This window comes from Panulirus ornatus, chromosome 3, assembly GCF_036320965.1.
Source record: "Panulirus ornatus isolate Po-2019 chromosome 3, ASM3632096v1, whole genome shotgun sequence".
NCBI classification, from domain to species: Eukaryota; Metazoa; Arthropoda; class Malacostraca; order Decapoda; family Palinuridae; genus Panulirus; species Panulirus ornatus.
This window is the reverse complement of record NC_092226.1, coordinates 17,392,325-17,409,501: the sequence shown is the minus strand read 5'-3', so window position 1 is coordinate 17,409,501 and position 17,177 is coordinate 17,392,325. Positions and strand designations below refer to the sequence as shown.

The 17,177-nt window shown below is 44.9% G+C and overlaps 1 protein-coding gene across 2 annotated transcripts in view; it reads left to right on the top strand.

Annotated features, from left to right (window-relative positions):
- Positions 1 to 14,372, top strand: part of LOC139760856 (uncharacterized) — a 113,862-nt gene extending 99,490 nt beyond the window's left edge. Inside the window, exons 3-9 of one of the 2 annotated variants that reach the window (XM_071684575.1) lie at positions 221 to 468; positions 607 to 1,754; positions 2,626 to 2,780; positions 5,640 to 5,743; positions 6,690 to 6,861; positions 10,065 to 10,231; positions 11,401 to 14,372. In XM_071684575.1, the coding sequence (XP_071540676.1) occupies positions 221 to 468; positions 607 to 1,754; positions 2,626 to 2,780; positions 5,640 to 5,743; positions 6,690 to 6,861; positions 10,065 to 10,231; positions 11,401 to 11,844 (2,438 nt within the window). In that variant the 3' untranslated portion in view covers positions 11,845 to 14,372. The remainder of the gene's footprint in view (positions 1 to 220; positions 469 to 606; positions 1,755 to 2,625; positions 2,781 to 5,639; positions 5,744 to 6,689; positions 6,862 to 10,064; positions 10,232 to 11,400) is intronic. The other variant, XM_071684566.1, reaches the window with a different exon arrangement.
- The last annotated feature ends 2,805 nt before the right edge of the window (positions 14,373 to 17,177 follow it).

Sequence of the window (17,177 nt, the reverse complement as noted above, 5' to 3'; positions counted from 1 at the left end):
TCACTGCTATAGCTATGAAATTTGGTCATTTTCTTAAAGATCTGCCATCTTTTGACAGTTTTTTTTTTTGGGGGGGGGGCCAATCTACGCGAATTTTATATCTTTGGAGTAATCGTTGTGAGTGAGTGGTTAATCCCCCCACTATTATTTCTTTGTTTCAAAAATGGGTTGGTAAATGATGTGTCTCTCTAGTGATTACCCTCCCCTCCCTCCCTCCCAGAGGTCAGTCTGAAAAACATCAGAGTGATGTTGTCCAAGTTCCGTCGTTACTACTTCTTGAAGCAGCAGCTGAGGGCGCTGACCTGGCACCACCTGTGCGTCACCTACGGCGAAGGTGTCACTGTCTCCTACCTTGACGGTGAGGAGCAGGACCGTCACCTTGGCCACCTGGGGGAACCCATCACAGGCACCGACATCAAGATCGGTGCCTGGAATGCTGACAACAGCTTCAGTGGCCAGCTCTCGCAGGTGGGTACTGCAGGAGGACCTGTGAGGAGATGTGTGTGTGTTTCAGGTATAGTAATCCAATAGGATGACCGACAATATAACAGTAGTTAGGAACCATCGCTTACTGGTTGAGTCTCTGTATCGCTCCTTGATCTTCAGGTCAACATATGGAGTCGTGCTCTAACGGCCGAGGAGGTGTCTGCCTTGGCGGATTGCGTCGAGGAGCACGAAGGAGACGTGGTGTCCTGGGCTGGTCCTTGGGTCGCCTCTGGAGACATCTCATTAACCCAAGAGTCCTTAGACGAGTTGTGCAAGGAGGCTTCAGGCACAGACTTCTTCATTTTCAATGGCTTCACCGCCCCGTCTGCCTTCCAAGTGTGTGAAGGTCTCGGTGGATCTCTACCAACACCTCAGTCTCAAGAGGAATACGACACCATATTGAAGGCTGTAGAAGGGTACGATAAAGAAGGGCACGTCTCATGCCAGCCATTTTGGGTAGGTATAACAGATGAACAAGAGGAGGGAGTGTGGATGGACGTGCAACACAAGTCGCAACTCGATCCTTCCTGGTCTGTGATCGAACCTGATGGAGACAAGTTGGAAAACTGTGCCGTGGCTGAAGGTACCTTCCAGTTCACCGACACCCGTTGTGACGAGGCCAAGTGTGTGGTGTGTAGTGTGCCGCGACGACCAGTGTGGACTCTGCTGGGGACCTGCGAGAAGTACCGTCGCAACATGCATCTAGTGGCCATTCAAGACGAGTCTAGCAATTTTTTCTTCCGAGGCTACTCAGACTACCGGGTGATACAGAGCGAAGACGAGAGCGAGTGGCTGTGGTGGGACTGGCGCAACAACCACACGGTCGCCACTTTATCCAACGCTGTCAATGGTTTTCCAATCGGCCGCCAGAACTGGACGCTGAAGAGGGATATGTGTGGCCAGGCGGAGGGCGAGACCCGTCGCCTCCTGCTGACTCCCTGCGCCACTGGCTACTTCTCCTGCGACGACTCTTCCTGCATCCCACTGTACCAGCGGTGTGACCTCAAGTTCGACTGCCGGGATAAAAGTGACGAAAGTGGGTGTCAGCAGGTGAGGTTCCCTCCCGTCTACCGCCCTGACCTGCCCCCAGAAATCAACAACAGTGACAACCTGTCGCAGCCTCTGCCCATCACCCTGCATGTCATCATCGAGAGCGCCGACGTGGACACCTCCGCCATGCACATGCACGTCAACCTCAACGTGAGCATGACGTGGCAGGAGGCAAGGCTTAAGTACCTCAACCTCAATGAAGACCACACCCTCAACAGGTGAGGGAGTGAACCAATCTTAGACTTTCTCTGTCTGGTGTGAGGAGGGATGCACGTGGAGTGGTGGCAGGTTATGGCCAGTAGTGTGGATGTTGTTTTGAAACCAAGAACGAACAGAACAGGTGAGAAGACGGGAGTGTTGTGCAGCTGAGACTAAGGTTATGGTGGAATGAGGATCAAGCTTATAAACAGAAGTCATGAGGTCTCGGTAAACATAAAAAGGAAAACGCTTTTGTGAGACTCAGTAGGTAAGAGAAGTGAAGTATGGGGGGGAAAGGACAGATTCCTCATATCAATATTTAAACAGAACTTTAAACCAGGATGCAGGATGGACCCTGACACATGAAAAGACATATAACAGGCAGGTAGATCGGCTGACCCTAGATGTAAACATAAGCTGTTCGGTGTATGGTAAAGTTTCAGAAAGAAATCCTGCAACCTACCTTCACCAGTCTATTGTGAACTTAGTCTCGTAGCCTGACTAGAATGATGTAGGTCTAGCTAAGATGAAGTTGGGAGTGTACCTAGGGTGAAGAAATGTAGAGTGAATGGTTGATCAAATACATGAAGTCTCGTGGCGATAGAGAACTACGGAAAGAATGGATACAGGAATGTGGATAGGAAGAATAGATTCGAATGTTAGATGAATGGTAGGAGTCAAACAGCGAGGACCAAAAAGACGAGGTAAGAGGATCAAGTGAACACTGACACGTGCATCTATGTCATGTCCTGAGAATATATGACGAAACAGTTTTGTGAAGCTATAAACCATAGTCTAGTCCAGTGAGGAAAAACCTCTAATATACATTTAGAATTTTGTCACTCCACTGGCCACACCTGATGAACTAGTTGCTCGTATCCCCCCCGGCAGGGTACCGTACGAGACGATGCAGCAGGTGTGGGTCCCTGTGGTAGACTTCACCAACACGAAGGGGAATCATATCACCCAAACGGACCACCAAGCCACCATGGTCGTCAACATGCATGGCAAACCCAGCCTAGGAGACAACACCCAGCCTGAGGAATGTGAGGCAAACCTCCGCCTTTACCGACGCACCCTTTACTTCATGACACACCCACCCTCACTTCATAACACACCCACCCTCACTTCATAACACACTCGCACATTTCGCAGTCGCACTCTTGCTTTCATTTTCACACTCTTTTATCCCCGTGTATTCTAGCCACATGGCTTTCCGCTGCAACAGAGAAAAAGTAACCTTAAAATAATACCAACACTGTCTTCTTGAAGTCTAGATACATAACTTACAAATTTGTGTCCACACAATGATGGAAGCCACTCCAGGAGACATCATCTACGGTCTGAACTCACTAACAAAACTTAGTGTTTACCGATCATCCGTCCCCACACTAACAGGTTCCAGCTGACCGCCCCCACACTAACTGGTTCCAGCTGACCGTCCCCACACTAACTGGTTCCAGCTGACCGCCCCCACACTAACAGGTTCCAGCTGACCGCCCCCACTTCATGTGGTTGTTTAAGGCCATTCAAACAATCAGAAGTATTCACAACTACATGTAATACATTGCAATCCTGTATCGTTATCTACATAATGCATTTCAATCAACTAAATGTATGTGAAGGAGTTTGACCCCGGAAGACGCAGGAATTAGATAATGCCACACTAAAGCTGGTAAACGCGTAGAAGTAGAGATACAGAAGGTAGTTAAGATAAAAGAGACCCCCCCCCAACAATAACCTTAACTCTATGTAAAAATGTGGAGCAAGCTGAAATTGTAGTCGACTCAGAATGTATGTAAATACTGAACGGAAAACAAAAAGGAAAAGAAACATTATAATCTAAGACTGTGACAGCATCTTAGATCTCCAGACTCACAATGCACAATGCTAGGCAAGACGTACCAAAGACTTGAGTATTCTTAAGAAAGTGTACAACCCTTCTTGTAATAGAATTATTAAACGGCTAGAATTTAAGTGGGATTCCAACCCAGTGGTTCCCCATTGGGATGATGCCCTGGACCTCATTCGAAGGGGGAGGAGGGGCTGGGGGAGTTGTAGAGGTGACCACCAGCCAGCCACACAGATGAGTTCTGCCTCGTCAAAGTTACCTAAGGGTCTACAACTGTCATCATAAAACACTCACCTTGACTCGTGATCCGCGAGGCGCTCCTGCTTCGCTGAACACTTCCTGACACACTGAGGCCTCTTAGAACTCCATCTTCAAGACTAATTTTTGCTTTCCAGATGACACCATCCTCCTGACGGAGGACAGCTGACTCCATGAGCTTATAAAATCCTACACCAACGGTAGTCGTGATAACGACTCTTCACAGGAACACATTACTGTAGCGTCTTGTGTGTCATGATTCCTTGTAGGTCTTTGGTGTCTTGCTCCAGTTCTCTGTGATACGAGAATGATGTGTTAGGGTGGAAAAAACTCATAAAACTCATAAGATAAATATTTCATGTTAGTGTGAATGTAGGTTTGCGGCACGGGTGTGTGATGTCTCCATGGTTGTTTAATTTGTTTATGGATGGGGTTGTTAGGGAGGTGAATGCAAGAGTTTTGGAAAGAGGGGCAAGTATGAAGTCTGTTGTGGATGAGAGAGCTTGGGAAGTGAGTCAGTTGTTGTTCGCTGATGATACAGCGCTGGTGGCTGATTCATGTGAGAAACTGCAGAAGCTGGTGACTGAGTTTGGTAAAGTGTGTGAAAGACGAAAGTTAAGAGTAAATGTGAATAAGAGCAAGGTTATTAGGTACAGTAGGGTTGAGGGTCAAGTCAATTGGGAGGTAAGTTTGAATGGAGAAAAACTGGAGGAAGTAAAGTGTTTTAGATATCTGGGAGTGGATCTGGCAGCGGATGGAACCATGGAAGCGGAAGTGGATCATAGGGTGGGGGAGGGGGCGAAAATCCTGGGAGCCTTGAAGAATGTGTGGAAGTCGAGAACATTATCTCGGAAAGCAAAAATGGGTATGTTTGAAGGAATAGTGGTTCCAACAATTTTGAATGGTTGCGAGGCGTGGGCTATGGATAGAGTTGTGCGCAGGAGGGTGGATGTGCTGGAAATGAGATGTTTAAGGACAATGTGTGGTGTGAGGTGGTTTGATCGAGTAAGTAACGTAAGGGTAAGAGAGATGTGTGGAAATAAAAAGAGCGTGGTTGAGAGAGCAGAAGAGGGTGTTTTGAAATGGTTTGGGCACATGGAGAGAATGAGTGAGGAAAGATTGACCAAGAGGATATATGTGTCGGAGGTGGAGGGAACGAGGAGAAGTGGGAGACCAAATTGGAGGTGGAAAGATGGAGTGAAAAAGATTTTGTGTGATCGGGGCCTGAACATGCAGGAGGGTGAAAGGAGGGCAAGGAACAGAGTGAATTGGATCGATGTAGTATACCGGGGTTGACGTGCTGTCAGTGGATTGAATCAGGGCATGTGAAGCGTCTGGGGTAAACCATGGAAAGCTGTGTAGGTATGTATATTTGCGTGTGTGAACGTGTATGTATATACATGTGTATGAAGGTGGGTTGGGCCATTTCTTTCGTCTGTTTCCTTCGCTACCTCGCAAACGCGGGAGACAGCGACAAAAAAAAAAAAAAAAAAAAAAAAAAAAAATATATATATATATATATATATATATATATATATATATATATATATATATATATATATATATACATATGTGTGTGTGAGTTTCCATAGATATATATAAATGTGCGACAGTTTCATTAAGATGTTATTGTGCCAAGTTTATGATCACGTAATGTTTGCTTTCGCTCATTCTTACTTTCCTGTGAAATTCATTTGCTGAAAGTTGTACTACATGATGTTGTCCTTTGTTTTAGAATATGTAGTTCCCACTGAGTTAGGGATCTGATCCTAGTTACCACTGTGTATGTCCACAGTGGAGGTGTACACTGGACCAGAGAACCCCATGAGCGTCAGGAGGAAGTACAGCATTACCTTCCAGTGTCAGTTTGACCTCAAGATGTACCCCTTCGACGAGCAGGTGAGTGAGGCACCATCACCTCAACTTCCATCTCTAGATGTACCCCTTCGACGAGCAGGTGAGTGAGGCACCATCACCTTAACTTCCATCTCTAGATGTACCCCTTCGACGAGCAGGTGAGTGAGGCACCATCACCTTAACTTCCATCACTAGATGTACCCCTTCGACGAGCAGGTGAGTGAGGCACCATCACCTTAACTTCCATCTCTAGATGTACCCCTTCGACGAGCAGGTGAGTGAGGCACCATCACCTTAACTTCCATCACTAGATGTACTCCTTCAACAAGCAAGTGAGCTGATACTCACCACTACAGTAAACAGTTTAGTTGTCGTCTAGGCTGGGGCAAACATGGGTCAGAATAGCTCAGAGGTAATCGTAAGGAGTCATAGGTCACTTATTGGCACGTCTAAGGAAAACCATAGGAAGGTCGTGGTACTGGGACTACTTCCTAGGTACGATGTAGGATTTGTAATTTCCAGTAGAATGTTAGATACTTGTAGCAGAGTAGAGGGCATATGCAGATCCAATGGAGGTTGACCACGAAGACTTGAGTGAGAGTCTCGTGGTCATGAGAAGTTGTTTGCTAACGATAGCTTACACTTAAACTAGGTTGGAAATGCGTAACTAGGAAGAATTTCAGACGAAAAACAAAATGTACACGTCACGTCAGCCCAGGTACTCAGCTATCAGGTAGATGAGGTGAAGATCATATCTAACGTGTACTGGAACATCTCAGGGACTATGACGATTATCTGCCCTCCCTTCCTGCATTCACTCGTCCATCCTACCACTTCTCCTCACCCGTCTGTCCCTCCACCTCCTCTACTTCGCCTCTCCCATCCCCTTCTCAAGTACCCTGCAGCTTCACTCAGTCCCACACACTGGCCTCCCAGCACCACGCCCTCTGCCTCCGGCTAACATAACCCCTCTCCCTCCTCTTGACAGTTTTGCCATCTGGAGTTGACGATGCTGTCTGCCTCTTCTCGTCTGCTGGTGTTCGACGAGAAAGCCACCACCGCCATCTTCCAGGGCAACCCTCAGTTGGTCGAGTACTTTGTGGGCGACGTCGACATCGACTTCCACAACGATAGGGACTTCGCAGTCATGTTCGTCAAGCGTGAGTTTCTTAAACCTTCTGGGCACGACGGTGCAACCCGTGAACACCACGGTAAGACTCCTGAACCAGGCAGCACAGCCCATGGGTATAACAGAATGACCTTTGACCAGAACCTTCAAGGCTGGGTCAGAGGCCAGACCATCATGACCCAAGGTTGTACTCTCCTTGTCAAGAGGTTCATGTTGGTATATGGTTGGGTTCAGCTTGTAAAGAAGGCTTAAAGTGTGTGTGTGTGTGTGTGTGTGTGTGTGTGTGTGTGTCAGTGTAATAGTGAGAACGGTTGTGTGTGGCTGTATTATGTATGTCTGTGTCGGTCAAATGGGACTGTTTGGTGATAGATGTTAATGGATGAATGGTTTTTTGAATATGTGTAACTGTCTACTTGCACAGTACGAGGAAGGAATTCTGCCCAATTTCTTGAACGTCCTACACCAACAAGCCATACAAACGACACTCGTCAGGGAGACCCATCTGGAGTTTAATGCATCTTCTTTTGTCTCTTTTCTCGTAGACTAGTAAGATTTGCCTTCTCTCACTCCACTGGATATCTATATTTCTTCAACAATACCGTGGACGGAACTTCATATGGCCTGTCAAGTGTATCAACACACGTCATCTCGTATGGAGAAATTTCATCAGGACCAAAAGCCATAATGGTTCAACACCATCTATCTATATTCTCCCCAGACATTCCAGTACTTTTCAGTGGCTCCAACCCATCCACTGGTGGTGGGACTATAGTATCTTCCACTGTGAGAACACTTTTTGAACTTTTCCTTCCGTTCCTTACATATTTTCACGTCATCCTCCACAACTCTACTCTCTGAATACCACACACGGATTAGATCTTCCTCGGGAATCTACGGAAAAGTGTTGGATTGTCTCCTGCCTTGTTTACAGCACTGTTTTCCAAGGTTTTCTATTCTTCCTCACTTATCCTGCTATACTCATTGTTCTCTACCCTTCCTCACTTATCCTGCTATACTCATTGTTCTCTACCCTTCCTCACTTATCCTGCTATACTCATTGTTCTCTACCCTTCCTCACTTATCCTGCTATACTCATTGTTCTCTACCCTTCCTCACTTATCCTGCTATACTCATTGTTCTCTACCCTTCCTCACTTATCCTGCTATACTCATTGTTCTCTACCCTTCCTCACTTATCCTGCTATACTCATTGTTCTCTATCCTTCCTCACTTATCCTGCTATACTCATTGTTCTCTACCCTTCCTCACTTATCCTGCTATACTCATTGTTCTCTACCCTTCCTCACTTATCCTGCTATACTCATTGTTCTCTACCCTTCCTCACTTATCCTGCTATACTCATTGTTCTCTACCCTTCCTCACTTATCCTGCTATACTCATTGTTCTCTACCCTTCCTCACTTATCCTGCTATACTCATTGTTCTCTACCCTTCCTCACTTATCCTGCTATACTCATTGTTCTCTACCCTTCCTCACTTATCCTGCTATACTCATTGTTCTCTATCCTTCCTCACTTATCCTGCTATACTCATTGTTCTCTACCCTTCCTCACTTATCCTGCTATACTCATTGTTCTCTACCCTTCCTCACTTATCCTGCTATACTCATTGTTCTCTATTCTTCCTCACTTATCCTGCTATACTCATTGTTCTCTACCCTTCCTCACTTATCCTGCTATACTCATTGTTCTCTACCCTTCCTCACTTATCCTGCTATACTCATTATTCTCTATTCTTCCTCACTTATCCTGCTATACTCATTGTTCTCTATTCTTCCTCACTTATCCTGCTATACTCATTGTTCTCTACCCTTCCTCACTTATCCTGCTATACTCATTGTTCTCTACCCTTCCTCACTTATCCTGCTATACTCATTGTTCTCTATCCTTCCTCACTTATCCTGCTATACTCATTGTTCTCTACCCTTCCTCACTTATCCTGCTATACTCATTGTTCTCTACCCTTCCTCACTTATCCTGCTATACTCATTGTTCTCTACCCTTCCTCACTCATCCCGCTATACTCATTGTTCTCTACCCTTCCTCACTTATCCTGCTATACTCATTGTTCTCTACCCTTCCTCACTTATCCTGCTATACTCATTGTTCTCTATTCTTCCTCACTTATCCTGCTATACTCATTGTTCTCTACCCTTCCTCACTTATCCTGCTATACTCATTGTTCTCTACCCTTCCTCACTTATCCTGCTATACTCATTGTTCTCTACCCTTCCTCACTTATCCTGCTATACTCATTGTTCTCTATTCTTCCTCACTTATCCTGCTATACTCATTGCTTGCTCTCTTATATTTTACAAATGCTGGTTGGCTGGCTGGAGTGCCACCAATATCTTCGTCACAGCACAACACAAAGCTTTTTCGCTTTTTGACATGTTTCACTGAACCATTCCCAAGTGTGTGTGTGTGTGTGTGTGTGTGTCGTTTGTAATCGCACACTTAACACTCGGCCCTTATTAGAAATTACAGGCGAACTCAAACTGGCCAAAGGAACCATGAAATTTTGAAAGACGAACGATAAGTCACACACACACACACACACACACACACACACACACACACACACAAGGAAAAAATTACACTTGCAAACATCAATATCCTGTAACAGATGGTTTCACCAGCTGATCCCAGCTTGTTTTCACTAAGAACAGTGGCACAGGTGCTGGGTAAGGCAGACCACGTCTTGTTTAACAAAGGTTTTTTCTCGATATTTTTTTTCAGTCGGAATTTCTTTCAGTTTTCACGCCCGCTGTGTCCTTCGCTGGCTCATGTAAACAGTATGTCACCTTTACCTGGGGGTTTTCATATCAAGTCACTTTTCTTTTACGTATTCAAAATGACCTCTTTGAGGTCATTATGCTCTTTCCCTATAACAGCACTGGTTATGAGCAAGACGTATGGATGAGGTATTAATGTATGGCTATACATCTAATCTTTCTCTGTGTCGCTGTATCATACGTGACTATTTCCTTTATATTCCTCTATTTGCATTACTCTCTAATGTGTGTCTCACTCTGTATAATCACCTGTTGTCACATTTAAAGCCATATGACAAGCCACGACTGCCCATGACAGCCTGCAGTGACTGCCATATGACAGCCTGCCATGTCCGCCAGTGACAGCCGGCCCATAACATACGAACACACAGACAAGGTAAGGTAAGGCCCTATCTTACTGCCTGAATCTGGTGGTCCACAGTGCAGCTGCTGCGAAGGTCGGGGTTCATCATCATGAACGTGTACATCCCGTCCCTCCTGCTGCTGGTCATCAGTTACCTCACACTCTACTTCTCTCCAAGCAACTTCCAGGTCCGGATCCTGGCCTCCCTCACCTCCCTGCTGGTCGTGGCCACACTCTACACTCAGGTGAGGGGTACGTCGGTGGGACCCAAGAGGCTTTATATTAAGGAGGTGGTACGTGTCTAAGGAGCAGGGGTTGCCTCACCGAGGAGGTATACCTGTAAGACGTGCCTAATGAGAGGTAGACAGTATAGGGAAATAGTTCCTTATTCCTTGAGGTTCCGTGGAGAAGAGTGAGTGGGTCTCATGGTGAGGAGTGAGTGGGAGGGTCCCATGGTGAGGAGTGAGTTGGAGGGTCCCCATGGTGAGGAGTGAGTGGGAGGGTCCCATGGTGAGGAGTGAGTGGGAGGGTCCCCATGGTGAGGAGTGAGTGGGAGGGTCCCCATGGTGAGGAGTGAGTGGGAGAGTCCCATGGTGAGGAGTGAGTGGGAGGGTCCCCATGGTGAGGAGTGAGTGGGAGGGTCTCATGGTGAGGAGCGAGTGGGAGGGTCCCATGGTGAGGAGTGAGTGGGAGGGTCCCCATGGTGAGGAGTGAGTGGGAGGGTCTCATGGTGAGGAGTGAGTGGGAGAGTCCCATGGTGAGGAGTGAGTGGGAGGGTTCCATGGTGAGGAATAAGTAAGTGAGAGGAGGGGTTCCTTGGTGAGGAGTGAGTGGGAGGGTTCCCATGGTGAGGAGTGAGTGGGAGGGTCCCATGGTGAGGAGTGAGTGGGAGTCCCCATGGTAAGGAGTGAGTGGGAGGGTCCCCATGGTGAGGAGTGAGTGGGAGGGTCCCATGGTGAGGAGTGAGTGGGAGGGTCCCCATGGTGAGGAGTGAGTGGGAGAGTCCCATGGTGAGGAGTGAGTGGGAGGGTCCCCATGGTGAGGAGTGAGTGGGAGAGTCTCATGGTGAGGAGTGAGTGGGAGGGTCCCATGGTGAGGAGTGAGTGGGAAGGTCCCATGGTGAGGAATAAGCAAGTGAGAGGAGGGGTTCCTTGGTGATAGGTTTGCAGGAGTGAGGAAGAGTTCCTGACTGAAGGTGTACAGGTGGAGGGGTGCTGAAGGTCGTACACGTGAAGGGGAAATGAAGGGTTTACCGTTTTCTAATACACAAGAATCTCGTATGAAAATAAGATTAAATATGTTATTCAATATATTCTCAAAATCAGAATGATAATGATACTGGTGTTGGGATGGCTCTTAGTGCGAGACATTTCTACATTTCTTGTCATTTCCTTACATTTTCCTGTTCTTCCAGGCCTCCTCTTCGCTTCCCAAGACTTCTTACTTCAAGATGGTGGACGTGTGGCTACTGTCCAGCATATTCTTCATCTTCATCATCATCGTCATCCACACCATCATCGACCGAGTCAGGGAGTGGGACTTCACACACCAGGATATCTTGGCATGCAAGATGGCGGTTCCCTCTCCATCGCCCTCCGACAACCCAGCAGCGTCCAACCACATCCCCTTGTCGCGCATGCGGACCAACAGCGTGGACAGCTGGCACCCCGTTCACTTGAGCAACCTTCGCCGGGACTCTGTCGCCAGCCAGATGGTCATGCAGTCCACCTCCAGGGACCTGTGTGGCCCCGACACCTTCAAGTTGCTCCACGAAAAGATCATTCTGGTGGCCCGGGTCTTCGTCCTCTGCCTCCTGGTGGCCTTCCATATCATATACTGGGCCATTGTGCTAGCCTAGTAGTGTGACCCACCCCTGACGTGGGCCGAGGCTGTCAACTGCTTGTCACACTCGCTGTGGGAGGAGACTGTCAAATGCCGTCACGCTTTCACAGGCTTAGTGTGACCCACCTCTGTGTGGTAGAGGCTGTCAACTGGTGTCACACTTTAAGAGTGAGTGAGACTGGAGAGTGATGGGGTGGTGTGGTGGACTGACTTGGATGAGGAACCTTTGTGCTTATATCTGCAGCGGTATGTGGAGGGGTTGGAGTAACGAGAATCAAACACACTTGCCCTGATACATGATAGAGAAGTGGTGTGATATCCACAGACTCTGCACCTAATACTGGTCGACTGCCCATTCACCCTCGAATTCTGACACACACATCGTTAGCAACGGTGTACATGTGTGCGCGTGTGTGTCAACATTGTGTAACGGTGTAGCCAACTCAGGTAATAAGACAGAAAAGATTATTATCAGTGTTGATGATTTTCAAAGTTCATATACCATCATCTCGTTGACGTTATCATGAGAAACTGAAACACAACTTTCACTGCTGCATTACTGACTCACACATAATAAAACCATGGCTGAAAAGCAAATTGTTAATCAAAATGGGTTTACAACGAGCGGACGGAGGCTCTCGACTGTGAAATCACATTCTGTGACTCTCGTTTTCTATTTTGAAAACTGATAACGTACTTGGTGGGTGTTAGAGGAGATTCCAATCCCACACAGTGGCAGGCAGACTCTTGACCTAACCCCTAAAGTGACTTCTGAAATGTTTTTACCTCCTGACTTTCATCTCTGAAAATACTAACATTTCTCAAGACAAATGATTAAGCTAACAAAAACAGGATTCATATTTTCAGAATCTGATTTGAAGTGTTAAGTAATTTTATATCTATTGATCTACTTATATACATGTTACTTTGTATGCATCTACATGAGTTGTATATTATTTTCCTATGGCGAAACATGCTGTCGGGTTACAGTTTTTCTGAAGCTGACCTGAAGTGTGAGTCAGATGTTTTATTTTAATGGATGAGAAAGTATTGGGTGAGAACTTTAATGTTAACATCCCTGTAGCAGACTTCTAGCTAGAAACGAGAAGGCACCATGCAGTGTGAAGTGGCTCCGGAAGAGGACCAACTGACACAAAATGTTACAAGTTAGTGAGGTAAAGAAGAACCACAAAGCAGTATAAGTTTTACGAGATATGATAACATTTGTTGGAGTGTAATGCTGTATACATTCTCATCAAGACAAAATGTGGAGTTTATAAATTCATAAAGGAAAGTGATGGCAAAGGTGTTTCAAGGAGCAGTCAGCTGTACCGAGATGCATAGCAAGATATCTAAAACATGTCGTGTGTTCTTGAATCTTGTATGTGGTGAAAATCTGTCGCTATTAGGACATGCAAATTCTAAATTTGTGTTGTGTAGGAAAGCGGTGATCAGTGTCACATACACCAAGTGTCACAACACCTTCAGGCAAATACTGGGGAAGGGCAAACATAACGTGAACCAGGTGCTGACAGATGCAGTAGTTGTTGACATAATACTCGACAACAAAGATATATCAGTCCAGTGTCCGTTCAGACAACACATGACAATATAGCAATGTATTCAGGTTTGATTCATGTAGAAAAGTTAAAAGAATGAACGTGCCAGAGTTCCAAAATACCTTACTATTGTATAATGGTGGAGGAAGGTGGCTCAGGGAATCAACAAACTTCACGAGGAGGATAAAGCCCGTCACTCAGCCAGTGGGGGATTTACCACGTTGGTTACCGCTCACCGTGTCAACGGAAGTCTCTTACGCCAGCCCTGCTACTCTGAGTTGTGTGAGCAGCGTGAAGAGGATGCCCATGATGAAGGAGTGAGGTATGCGATTTACAGCTTATGAAGCCATGTTGGAAGCATCCAGGGGCTACCTTCAGTGGTTAGCTTCGTCCCCTGAACTACGTTAACCTGACGCATCCTTGACTCCGCGATGCGCCTCACCCACTGGGAAAGGCACAACAGAAGTTCGGTAAAACATAATGGTAAAAACATTGAAAACTAAGGTAAAAAGTTCTAGGATTTTACTTACATGAAGATGATGCAAGTTAACGTGAAAGAGGACACTAAAACCTCTGGTGGTGACAAAAACAGTTTGGTGCGATATATAAAAAAAAAAAAAAGTTTTATATTATCATTGGAACACGATTTAGTCCTATGTGGATAGCCTAGGGCAGAAATGTAATGTTATGCCAGGAGGCTGATAGTATTAAAGGACAGACGTACTGACGACAGGAAAGAGTAGGTAGAAAGTAGCTAAGCCACGTCCCTCCTCCACTACAGTGTAACATTATGTCAATAGTTTATTAATACTTTAGTCCATGGAATATCTCTAGACATATTGGTACAGCTTTATTAGGAAATGTAAATAATAATAAGATCAAATTGTAGATTTTTTACCTTTTTTTCCAAGTGATATATCTCTGTAATGATTATTGTTGTTATGAGTTATATAACTTAATAAGATTACTGATAAAGCATTAATGATTCAAAGTATGTATCATTTACCTTAATATGTCAGATCCTTTGTATTCAAGGTTTACTGAGGAGTCGACCAGAGAACTCTACATTGTACACCAGACTGTATGAGAGAAAGAGGTGTGTCTGATACGACATGTCACACGGAAATACGCGGCTAACATATTTTATATTCTCTGAAACATTTGGAACTAGGAACACTGATGAAGTAAGTTGTTGAGGAAAACAACTACTGGTTTATTAAGACGTTACTGTCCTCTTTTGCTCCTTAATGCTAAAGGCACCCATCTCTGGATATGAGCAACTGTTTCACATCACTTGGTTATACAATCATCTGATCGAAAAAGAACATATGACAGAATACTCTCCTCATACATCTTATTTACCCCTACTAAATGATAAGGTTATACTAAAATTCATTACCATAAAGAAAAATAAAGCTCACCTGCCTCAGCAGAGGCTCCCTTTACACCAAGTTCTAAATGTAAAGACGTGGGTAGCTAGAGATGGCCTCCAGTAAGGTCTCAGGATGGTGTACACACACAGCTGCTTCACCACAACCAGGGTTCTCAGTTACTGGAAATGATAGTATGTATATACTGTCTGTATGTATTATTATGTAGTTTTCATTATCGTTATCACCGTCATTACTATCATTATAATATCTAATTTAGTCATCACTATATCATCTTTTTTCATATAAAGGTATCCATTTTGATATAATTTGTACCTGTTATTACCATAATTTCTACTGTTGTTTTATTATTGTCATTAGTATCATTACATTAGCTCGGCTACACTGTGGCTATGTTAGCTACCGGTACTTGTTAAAACAAATGCTGATACTAGGTAGTATTTAGATCAAGTGGCATTTAATTTCCTGAAGGTGAAATAAGAGAATGAAACTCCTTGTGACCAAGGAGGAGGAACATATGGCCCACCATAGATCCCGATAAGACAGTACGAGTACCGGAAAGTAATCGCTACCTCCTGAGTTACGCTACTACTTCTGCTTCTGCTACTTCTACTACTACTACCACTACTGCTGCTACTACTACCACTACAAGACAGAAAATATCCAGTGGAGGGGCAGCGTCAGCAGCAGAGTTGTCACATATGTTCATGTATCTTCCCAGAAAGTATGATGATGGCCGAATGAATGGAAAAACATGACTTGGTCAGTATGTTGCATGGTATGTGCCGTGCTTACGTCCACTTTTTGATTTCCATTTTGGACTTAATTCTATTGATTACGAGAGTGCGGGAACTGGGAATTATGGCATGACCTTCGACGTGGCCCTTAAGTCAGCTTCTACTAATGGGAGTTGATTTTATGCTCTATGCTTTTCAGGAACTTTAAATTTCATTCTCATTTATCTTTTGGTTGTGAATATGGAAGTACCTTTATATAATACATCTAATACTTCTGTATGAAGTAGGTGATATCTGATAATGATTCGAGATAGAATATCAACCTGAAAGCAAGAGATGCACATAATGTTATTTTGGCGTATATGAAAAGAAAAATAACCTCAAAGAAGTGAGGAAAGCAATTTCATTTCATATACTAAAAACGCACTCCCGGTGTCAGAGTAAAAACTTATATAACAATATCTATCCACAAATACAACTTTCTTAAAAAGTTTATGATTCTTTTAAATCCTAGGAAAATCCCCTGCAAACATTCTAGGTTATTTGTTGGGAGAAATTCCATGAGCGGCGCAGGATACAGAAGTCGTCTCGTTCTGGCTAGGCCGCCTTTCCACCACCGTCTTACCCCCGACACAGAAAGATTTTATCTCCAATACTACTGCCCCACACACTGACAGTGTCCAACTGCCTCATTCAATTCACAGGCTGGTTCAGCAAGTTATCTCAAAAATACTGTAGTCACTGTGCACACTTTTTCACAGTCGAATTGTAGCATCCAGTGGCCCTTGATTTTGGGTGGAGGCACTTCAGACTTTGGGCAAGGTTTTTAAGCTGTCGGTAACACAGTGGCCATGAAGGCAGTTTCGACGTCACAGAAAGGCCACCTCAGCCTATAATTACGCTTATTTCATTACAATCATTCAAAATAGGCGACTTAACAGCCTTAAATTATATGGAAGGTACCTCAGGATGAAAGGCAGGGTGCAAGGGTACAAAGGCTTGGTCATTCAGGCCTACAAAAGTACTACTCACATTCTGATTTACTATAGCGTCATGTAGCATGTACTGGGCCAACATATTGAGTGTAAATACCTACTTCATGTCCAGCATAACTATGAAATTCAAATATCTTTGCTTTGGAATTCCTGTATCTTGTCCATCACTCCTACTTGTTGCTCTCATTTCTTTCTTTAACTCACATTTACTTCTTGTTCACCATAGCTATTTGGTTATCCTCCCAAGATATCCAACGATTTTCTCTAAAATTCATGTGTATACCTGTACACAGTTAAGCCACATTAAAGCATTTTTCTCGGTAGAAAATGTTCCACGTCACAGTTTGGCTGGCACCTCACAGCCATCTTGATTTGCGGAGGAAAAATACAAAACACAAGGCCTATGCATCCCTATAATATCGAGATAACCGACATTACCGTTCTCTTTTATCAAGATATTCAAAATGCATTCGATCAACTCCCATATCGAATATTACAGCGAACATTAAGTCACGTGGGAGAGATGGGGCTGTAGTTCAGTAGTTAGAATGCTGTGATTCATACATTGTTCAAAGTGGTGTAACCCAATCAGGGGCGTACCTAGGGGAAATACCGCCTATGGCAAGCAATGAAATTGCGCCCCTGGCTTGATTAAAAATGAACATAC